Source organism: Anoplopoma fimbria, chromosome 5, assembly GCF_027596085.1.
Source record: "Anoplopoma fimbria isolate UVic2021 breed Golden Eagle Sablefish chromosome 5, Afim_UVic_2022, whole genome shotgun sequence".
In the NCBI taxonomy this organism is placed as follows: domain Eukaryota; kingdom Metazoa; phylum Chordata; class Actinopteri; order Perciformes; family Anoplopomatidae; genus Anoplopoma; species Anoplopoma fimbria.
This window is the reverse complement of record NC_072453.1, coordinates 12542308-12553201: the sequence shown is the minus strand read 5'-3', so window position 1 is coordinate 12553201 and position 10894 is coordinate 12542308. Positions and strand designations below refer to the sequence as shown.

Here is a 10894-nt window from a genome sequence, read left to right as displayed (position 1 = left end):
CAAACTGGTTTCAAGTGCATACAAGAAGTAACTACTGGTACAACACCTCGCAAACTACTACACTTCACTGGTTTGACCACCACCAGCTCCACCATACTGCTTTCTGTTGGCTACACGTGATCCACACCTCCACTCTTGTACATAGCGGGTAGGTTTCTTTCAGTAGTTATGCTGTAGCATCGAGAGAGAGAGAACTAGATGTTTATCTGTACCTTAAAGAAGTGCAATTGATTTAATATGTGCAATACTGTGTTTTTTTATACTGTTTTTTAAAAAAGGAAAATAATAAAGATATTTAATATGCAAAATATGAAAAAAAAATAAAAACAGACATCTACAGAGCCCTCAAAGTCTGGAGAAGAACGGGTATCATTTTCGTAACATAGCAGAACAGTAGCATAGTTAGCATCAGAGTAGGTTGATGGTTTCATTAAGGCAAATACCATTTAAAGGTGCAATACATGGGATTCAGAGCATTCATATAATAGCACACAACTATTTGTAATGTAAAGATAAAGTGGAGTATTGTCTTCCTGAGCAGAGAATGAAGCACTTTTGCGCTGTTAGAACTGTTAACGCTGTTAGCACCGTTAACGCTGTTAGCACCGTTAGCTGCGAGACAACGGTTCAGCGTTGAGGCAATAAAAAAACGCCACTTATCTCGTATAAAGCACCTTTAAAGTGTTGGCTCACCCAAATTACAATAAAATAAATTTTCTCACTTACCTTTGATGGTATATAGCAGTTAGCCACAGTTTGAACTACATTTGTTCAGGATTGATGTGACGTCTGAATTATCAAGTGTTGCTGGAAAGGTATGTTGTTTTCTAAAAATGTTCAATCCCGTGAGCGCCACAAGTGAAACGTCATTCACCTCAATTGCAAATAAGTTATCAGACATCTAAAAGTGATATCTCAAAACTTTGCTTAACATGTCCGTGGGATACGTAAGATTTTTATTTTATTTTTTTCATAATTTGGGTAAACCAAACCTGTAATTAAGGATGATATTTAGGCTTAGTTTGAAAAGTCAGCATGCAAAACAATCAACTCAATCCTATGTAATCAAAGAGCAGGAGATAAGGTTAAAAATCCACCAAAAATCAGGACTGCATCTCTTTGATGTAGTCGGGTGGTATAATGCGGAGCAGAATACAACAGAGGGATAAGCAGCAAAGGGCTTTTGGTGCAGGCAGTCAACCTGCCTTAGAGCCTGCTTCTGATCCAAAGCTTACACTCCCCCAGCACAGGTTTTGCCCTTAAAGTCATTACTTCAATGCCGTCCTTTGACATTCGGACATGTCCACGTGTTCATGTGCGTACATGCATCTGCCTGATGTTGCCGCAGACCAGCAGTGAGGTGAACTTGTGAGGTAAACTGGGGACAAAGCTCTGAGTAAATGCCCCAGAGATGCAGAGTCACCCTCACATGGATGCATAAAGCTGCAGGAACTGATGTTGCTCGAGGGCAACACTGCCCCTCCTCCCTCCTCTCACCCAGCGGAGGGCCATCTCCATAGGCTTTCCCCTCGAGTGGATGTTAACAGCGCAGCACTGAGGGTACAAACAAGAACCCCAGTGCAGCTTCACATATCGCAATCTTACACCCTGGCGCCGCAGTCCTCTGTGGTTTGAAGGTGACGAGCGTCATCACACGACTCGCAGCGTTCCCCCCCCCCCCCCCCCCCACACACACACACACAGCTTTGACAGCGAGCACACGTCTGACATCAGATGTCGCAGGGGTCGATGTACTCAAAGAGGATGCTCAGTCAAAGTTTCAGCACGGGAGGAGAGCAGAGGTGCAGCGAGTGAGTGATAAGTGCACGTTTGAGGCATTATGATTCAGTGCCATATCTCACTATGCTTCTTTTCTGTGAGAGCTCTGCAGCAGTCTGGCCAGCAGGAGAGAGAGAGAGAGAGAGAGAGAGAGAGAGAGAGAGAGAGAGTGAGAGAGAAGCACAGAGAGAGAAATATATTTGGACAGAAACAAAGATAAAGAGAGTGAGTGATACCAAGAGAGAGCCGAGGAGAAGGATGCGGATACTGATCTGAATAGATGTCATTGAGATGGCTTTGTTGCAAGATTTTCTTTGGGTCAGCGGGTGCATGCAGCAAAGAACGCGCTCCAGCCCTTATGGTCGGCCAGCTCCATACTGTCAATCAATAGCACATGTCCTTCCCCTGCAGCTTTCCTTTTTCATTCCTTCTGCACACTGCAGGTAAATCGGCAGGATAACCGTGAAGCACTGCAGTCAACCTGTTGTTGGTTAGTCATCAAAACTATAGCTATGAAAAAGACTAACATCCAGGTAAAGCGAAGGTCTGTTATGTATATAGTAGGATTAATTTTGACATTTAGGTGTTGGCTGACCATGCAAAACAAAATGTTAAAGGTCAATAGGGCTTCAATGACAGAATAAGAAAAACACAAAAGGTTTGAGTGGTTTGGTTGGAACTTTAAAAGCGGAGGATTTTCCCAGCAGCTTAGCTCTCCACTGGCGTGTCTGCAGGGCTCATCCAGAAGCTTAAAACTAGAGGAGAATGTAATTCAAGGGCGAAAAGGTAGAACTTGGTAGTTTGAGCAGGGACAGCCACAATGTTCCTGCTCCTATCCTAATGTAAATGTATTCACAAGGACTCGTCTCAACCTGTGTGAGGGTGGACGTGAATATATATAAAAAAAAGATGGAGCCTGCTGGGTTTTTTCCCCCCCGACGATGCAAATGCGCGGCGATGCCCGTGTGAGTCGCTAACAGGCGTAGCACTGCGGTGACAACACACAACAGAACCGACGCCCACGAGCCGTCGTTGCGATCGTTCTCATCAACATTCTGCGTCGACCACCTCCAGGAGAGAGGAGGAAAAAGGGAGACGGTTGAGAGGCGGGAGGCCGAGTAAGAACATTAATGCATAAATCTAAAATGTAAGAGGCTGCCACTCAGAGGAACAAGGTCGCTAGTTAACCGCCGTGTTGTTTGAGCAGCGGCAGAGCGCATTCCGCCTGCTGACTAGGAAGCAGCGTGCCCACCGGCAGCAACAACACTCCTCTGATTAGAAAGATATGACACTTCCAGCCGCACTAACTGGGTCTCATTGCTCTTGAAATTCTCGCCAAACCCTATTGATCATTAAGTAGTGATGCGGGGAGCTGCTTAAAATGCAGCTTCCGTCCACAAGCACTATATAATGTATAGCGTTTGAGTAAAGGAGCCATGGTGCCTTCAAAAAAGACGGGTGCTTTTGATGTGACCTCAAACTCCCACTGGGTAAAAAAAAAGAAAAGAGACACTGATGCGGAATATTATGCAGGTACTTAGAAAAAGTCTAAGCAATTGAGTTCAGTGGCTAAAGGCGCTGACAAAGGCAGAGACGATAAAAAAAAGATGCTGTAAATAGAGGAGAGAAGTAAAGTAGAGAGCAGCTGGAGCACATGTGCGGTATACAAAGTAGGTAGTTTCAATGAGGGCCGCATGAGATCATGGGTAGAGCCGTTTCATTAACAGAATCGGAGGCCGGGTCTGCTTTAGTGCAATTCGGCGGGTGGTGTTGGAAGCACGGAATGCCATTTTATCTGCACCACAGGGGGGGGGAATGGATGCACTTAGTATAATACAGCAGAGAGGAGGCCTGCGTGTGCCGCCTTCATGACCGTTGATAGGTTTTTTGGGGGGGGTTTTTTACACAAAGTTGTAGGTAAGTTCCATATCGGAAATGTGCATGATCAAAAGAAAAAAGACACGGCGGTGAAAGAGAATGGCAGAAGATGAGGCAGTCGAACAGAACATCCACCAGCGAACGATCTCTTTTCCCAAGATGTCGCTTTTCATATTCTCTGCACCGTCCCACCTGAGCCTGTATCCCTGGCCTAACAGTGAATACGATGGGAGAGCTGGAGAAGGAGAGTTTGTGGGAGTCCTAGACCCCACCCCCCCCTCCAGGCTGCTGGCTGGGAGAGAAGTGGGCAGCACGGACGCCTCGACTCAACTCACAGCTTCATTAGCTTTACATTATGCAGGGCCGGGGCACACTGGAGATCTGTTACCCAACAGAGGAGTCTCCCAGTTCACGTGATTAGCTTGGTGTTCCCTTTAGACGGAAGAGAGAGATGGAATGAAAGAAACATCTAGAGAATCGCTGCTCTGGGAAGAATGAGGAAGAGAGCAGGACACAGGGGACAAAGGATGAGTATTACAGCACGGAGACATAACACACAAACACACACTGGGTGATGAGTGTGTGATAACTCTGGGTAATAAAAGCATACAAGCTTCCATTTAAACAGGTGATGCCTTTTTCTGCTGCACCCCAGATGGAGGGTGTAGTCCACACACACACACACACACACACACGATAAATAACCCCTGACAGGTGGAGAAAGGATGCTGCGCCAGCCAGTTACAGTATCAATATAATGAGTCAGAATCATACGACTCCCTATTTTCCAATACAAGCTTGAAGTCTGGAGAAAATGTCTCTCTCATCACTCCGTTGTATTTAAGTGAGCAGTAAAAGTACCTTTAACTGCCCCTCGGAGGAAGCTCCATCATAAAAGCCTTGCATAAAAATGAAAAAATATGTTTATTACCCAAGTCTCACTTCCAAAGTCACTTCACCAGCTACATGCGACTCTTATTAATGAAAGCGTCAACAGGATGCAAAACAATGAGATAGAGAATATACCAAACTTGAGATTCATGACTCAGCGAAATACACACGTTCATTGGACTCTTTGGACTCATGAAAATGGATGAAGGCTTTGCCAATGGAAATAAAAAAAAGGCAGACAGCATATTTATACTATGACTGATAAGTGCTTTAATTGCCTCCGAGCTCCAGCGGAGAGAGTGATTGGGAGAAGAATGCTAACGGCAGTGGGAGGGATAAGCAGTTTGTGTTTCTAGATTACAGCATCGCACAGAGCATCAGATATGTTCGAATAAAAGAAAAAGAAAAAAGATTGCAAAGACACACACATACAGAAACATTGTGGAACAGAAAACAAAACACACACACACACACTTTGATCTGCTCAAAAGATATGAGTGGATCAAAGCAAGTCTTACATTGAGGTTGTGTGAAAGCATTCTGCCGAGGTAGACCTTACTTTTAATGATAGCTTTGGAATGGAATTGGAGTTGCAGTGGGCCTTTGGGAGCTGAGCTGGTTGGGATACAGAGGCCTCTCGATTGGAGTGTGCCTGCGCGCATGTGTGTGCACGAAGTGTATGAGTTTGTGTGTGTGTGATAAGCCAGAAGAAAACAGAGAGCGAGTCGTGTGGTATACAGCTGATAGTTTCAGAGAATCAGATGAACTTACGATGTGAGGGGACTCGCGGCCCATCGAAATGACTGTCCTGTTCACCGTCCTCAGCAGCTTCTCCATGACGATCTGCACATGCCACTGGGTGGGACCCTGCAAAAAAATAAATAAATACAGGGATTACATTTTTTACATTTGCCACAATGGCTATAAAGATGTCTTCTAATTGTTCAACATTAGATTTTGAATGTCACTGCAAATTGACGAGCCTAGGAAGATCCCTATAACCTCGATTCTCAGTGGCTGTTGGTAAATCATCAGTCATGTAGATGTTGTAAGAAAAATACATCACCATGGACAACGTATCTTTAAACAACTGTTCGTTCGCCATCATACAAAAAGCAATTCCAAATTTTTTGTGTGTTCTCCTACGAATGTCCAGCAGCACTTCGTCGATCTCTGTTCGTTGAATGCGTAAAGTCTTTTCAAAATATACTTCTGTCTTCACAGGAAACAACCTGGTTAAGTTTAGGCTCCAAAACTTCTTGATTAGATATAAGAAAAGGTTTTTGTTTTGGGTAACAGTAACTACAAAAATACTTTGTTAGGTTTAGGAATACATTGTGGTTTTGGTCAAAAATAATGGAAGTGGCATTACTTAAAAGGGACAGTTTGTAGCATTTAGAGGGATCTATTTGAAGAGATGGATTATAACACTATTAAGTGTGTTTTTCTGAGAGTATAATCACCTGAAAATAAGAATCGTTGTGTTTTCAATACTTTAAAATATGCAGTGTATTTCTTCAAAGAGCCAGCAGAAATGTTGCTACAGTAGCCCAGAACGGACAAAACAGAACACTGGCTCTAGACAGGGACCTTCACGTTATGCATCTGACACAAGCTGGGAACACGGGAAAAGTTTAAATTGCTGGCAATGTGCAACTTCACAGCTAGATGTTGCAGAACCTTACACACTAGACCTTTAGGTACGGAAGTTGCACAACAAATAAATCATTGTGACTTCTGGATTCACAGGGGACCCTAACAACTGCAACTGCTTTGTTTCTTGGTCCATGGTTCAACTTTCTACAAAATTTCAATGATATCTTTTTTTTTTTTTTTTTTTTACACAGGTTACTGCATTTGGTTTCATTACAAAATCTCTTTGTCAAATGCTAATACTGCCTTTCAAACACTAAGTTATGAAGATACTTTTTGCTAAGGGACCTGACAAACATGACTGTCGCAGCCGAAACGATTTCTACGCAGTGAATCCAGGCTTCCGCAGAGGGAAACACCCATGGGGCAGTCGTACCGTTGTCATAAGTGGGATGTTTTTTTTTTTCCATGGACTTGCTTGTTAGTGAGTTTTGAGTGAGCACAGGGCTTCTCGTTGTCTCTACCTGTCTGTTGGGGGGGAATCTTCCAAGCAGACCGAGCTGTGCAGCGTCAAACCTAAACTTTCAATAATTTACACTGCACTTTCTGCGGTTGAAGAACTCGTGCTCGCGGAACCGTGCGCACAGACACACACACACAAACATTCACACAATCACAGAGGAGTGCTGGGGAGAATAACCTATCTGAGGAGGGAGTTTCGGATATTTCCTTCCAATGCAGTAAAGAGTGATGCACATCTTTTCGTAAAATCCCACATGGTTCCATAATTGTTTATTAGTTTTGTTTTTTTCTGGGCCTGTTTAAACTTTCTACTAGGACTACGCAAAATTACCTTAAAATGATATCCCTATATAGGTCATACAATAACTGATGACCATTTGTTTTACAATATAGAATATTTTCTGGTATCAATAAATCACACGTCTCTATGAAATGGTAAAGTATACTTTTATATAATCAGGTGTGAATATAATACTTGACAAATGAAAAGCACTGAATACGTTCATATCTAATCAAGAACTTAAGTGCAAAATTATCATAATTAACGGTTGAGAGTGACATTACTGTCGTGTAGGCAGGCGTTGAACAATAAAGCTGAATGAATGAATAAATGATTGACTGATGAAAATCCTGCACATTGATGTTGGAAAAAAATACTCACCATTTATTTAAACCAACATTTGGGTACCTGGTGGACCTTTACGTGTTATTCTCCATTATTAAGCAGAGAGACGTCTGTAGTGAGCTGGGTGCACTGTTGCATTCTGGGGTAATGGAGCTTAAAGGTTGGAGAGGCTTGTGACTGGAAGGTTGCCAGTATGAGTCCAGTTTGTTAATCGCTAATTGAGTGTGACGTAAAAATAAAATAAAAAAAAAGGCTAAAATTATGTATATTCCCATAATATTATTTCACATTAGATTTTTTGAATAATTTGAGTTAGTATGTGCTTTTTATTATCAATTAAGACTACGTAATTATGTGATTTCATCCAGATATGATTCCATTGAAAGATTATAAACTGTCAAATTAAATAACCGCCCAGCCCTACTTCCTACAAAAAGCCATTGCATGGAGAAAAAGTCATGATTTTTATTTGATCTAGTTTTTTAAATGTACAAATAGATCCTTATTCCTAACAAGGTATACATTGTTTGATAACTAACACAACTCAAAAGTACTGTTTCCTATCTTATTAATTCCCTTGTCTATGTCCACATAGGAGTCCATAAAAGAGTGCAGGACAGGTATGAAGGACGGAGCAAAGCAGTGAGAGGGAGAAGCACAGCTAGAGACAGAACGGAGTGTGAATGGGAGGGAAAGTGGGAGTTAATCCTTCACAAAGTGGAGTGTGGGAGGCCAGGCCGTGGTGATCAATGGAGAGGGGAGTCTGAGAGGGCCTGAGGGAGGACATCAGGTGTCTGGGCATGGAAGAGGATGAAACACACCGGGGAAGCAGTGTCTGAGTGTGTGTGTGTGTGTGTGTGTATGTGTGTATGTGTGTGATCGTTTATGCATGCGAGTGTGAAGAATGTGGACCTTGGTGATGGATATATTTCAGTAACAAACAACTGGGTTATTAATCCATTAATTTATCTACAGAAAAATTAAGACAAATTTGATTTGTCATTTAAAGTCATTGTAAAAGGAAGATTGTCAGATGTGAAAATGTTCTGCTTTCCTCTGTTGTACATAGTTGTAAATTGAGTGTTCTGGGGGTTTGGGGCGGCTGTGGCACATGAGGTAGAGCGCTTGTCCCGTAACCACAAGGTTGGTGGTTCAAACCCCTCTACCGGCAACATGCCGAGGTGTCCTTGAGCAAGACACCTAACCCCAAGTTGCTCCCCGGGCGCTTCATTGCAGCCCACTGCTCCTCCGGGATGGGTTAAATGCAGAGAAATAATTTCCCCATTGTGGGACTAATAAAGGCTTAATTATTATTATTATTATTATTGGACTGTTGGTCAGGACAAAACAAGAAATTTGAAGGCGTCACTTTGGGCTCTGGGAACTTGTGATGGTTTAATGGGATATGTATATATTTTATGCCACTAAACAATTAAAAGATTCATTGGAAACCCAATAAATAGATTAACCGATAACGGCTCTGACTGGCTACATAACTGGGTCTGTGATTGATTTAGCAGCAGAACCCAACACACACTCTTCAATCAGGAAAACCAACAGTACTGTAAAATGTGCAATCAGGGCAATAAAATAAATTTAGAATAGCACACTGATTAGTAGCTATTCTGTCAACAGCGTGCTCCATTTGTTTAATGGAGGGACTCCTGGACCCCCTTGATCTGCTTCTATTTATCCTAGAGGGGAAGGAAAGTACGTTAAACTAGAGAGCGGTGTTCCTCACCACATCCTTCCTGTAGAGCACCTCCAGGATGTCACTGAGCAGCTGGCAGCAAGCCTTGGGCTCCTCGCGCTTCTCCAGGTGGAACTTCAGCTGGTCCGTCATCAGCGGCAGGAGGATCTCACGGCAATCTGCAGGGACGCCGGCAAACGCACACATTTAACAACCCCGCTCAACACATGGAGCAGATGACGGATCACACGAGGCAGTGCAGCATATGCTCCAGACACAGTCTCGATGAAGACGCACGCAGCTTGTTAATGGCTTCCTCACAGCTCAGAGGCTTAAATTAAAACGATGTACAGAGGGAGGTATATTAATTAAACTGAATGTTGCGAAAGCTCCACAAAAGAATCCTTTGGAATAGTTACAGGGCAACAGCATGACCGTCACAATAAACGCCAATCAGAGCCATAAGTATTTTCAGAGCACAGCCAATTAGCCCTGCCACAATACCATAATCGGCTTATGGTACGATAAACGGACATGATCAAGATCAGGTTTGCTGAGATTAATATTGCCTATTGTTTTTATACAATTTGTTTACATAACAAGGTCACAAACATTTTTAGCCAACATGATGGTAGAAAAAAAAAAAAAAAAAAAAAAAGGGATTTTCCCCAAAATAAAGATACTTTGCAGGGACATGGCACATTAATTTAAACTGAGCCTAAGACACCACTTTATTTACAGTTGTGTGTTTTATTTTATTTTGAATATTTATTCTCACATTCCAATTCTAACATCTGAATATTGTTGAATTAAAAGTTTATTGCTCTTCAGAAGGGTGTTTTTGCAATATTATGCAACTATATCACAATTATTTCTGGAACATTTATAGGTCCAACTAAAGTTACAGGCCTACAGCCAATCAAAATCCTAGTTCATTAAAAAAAAGATAATAATAAAAAAAAAAAATCCACCTTGTGAACCTAATTATACATAAACCTCAGTGTGAAAAATCTGGCCAATTAGGCCCTTTTAATCCCTCTGCAATATTTTCCATTATTGTGGTGCCCTTAAACAAAGAGCCTTACCTTTGGAAAAGAAAAAGTATGAAAATGTTTAATTAAACCATTTTTCCAAGAATTAAAAATGGTATAGACAACAAAATAATACATTCTTTATGTCCCCTTTGCAACTAAAATAGCAATTGTCTTGCAAACTGTCAAAGTAAGAGTTTCAATAAATTCAACACAACATGCAACGAAAAGACTGCAACATCAAAAAGTGAATTTCCATATGCAGAGGGGAGAGAGTTTGGTTGCTGATTGGACATGGAGGACAGCAGAGATAAGCCAGAGAGCATCCTCGTGGGAGGTAGACCTACGGCAGTCTGCCACCAAATTATCATATTTGCTATTAAACCTTCTGATTTCAATCTAAGTGGCATTTGTGTGTATATGTATGTGTGTGTATGTGTATGTAAAGCCTTGGCACGCAGGTTAGTTCAATGAAAACAGTATCAGTTAAGGGGTTAAGTGAATATTCTTTAGATTTGTGGAGAGAATATAAATTGGTAACCCTCTGTGCAAGAAAGTTAAAGATCTGAAAACTCTCAATATCCCCAAGCAGTGCTTTGATACAGTCTCTGCACACAAAACGTAGAGTATTGATATAAATGTCATATTAAAAGAAAAGAGAAGAGAGAAGATACAGAACAAGGGTTCAATCAGGGGGGACATGGCCATCTTTGGAAATATTTAAAAATGAAACACTGTGTTCAAAAGGGAAAGTTTACAAAAAAGTGTTACCTAAAACGTTGAATAATGTTTGACAATCGTGTTGTAACAATCGTGGTAAAACATTGGGACAGTATGGGGAAAAGACGTGATAAGCCAGATGCCAAATAAATCAATACAAAATAC

The 10894-nt window shown here is 41.8% G+C and overlaps 1 protein-coding gene across 2 annotated transcripts in view; it reads right to left on the bottom strand.

Annotated features, from left to right (window-relative positions):
- Nucleotides 1–10894, bottom strand: part of dock1 (dedicator of cytokinesis 1) — a 175369-nt gene that overhangs the window by 96733 nt on the left and 67742 nt on the right. For both annotated transcript variants that reach the window (XM_054598615.1, XM_054598616.1), the window contains exons 26-27: nt 9030–9157; nt 5320–5415 (exon numbers count right to left, since the gene is read on the bottom strand). In XM_054598615.1, the coding sequence (XP_054454590.1) occupies nt 5320–5415; nt 9030–9157 (224 nt within the window). The remainder of the gene's footprint in view (nt 1–5319; nt 5416–9029; nt 9158–10894) is intronic.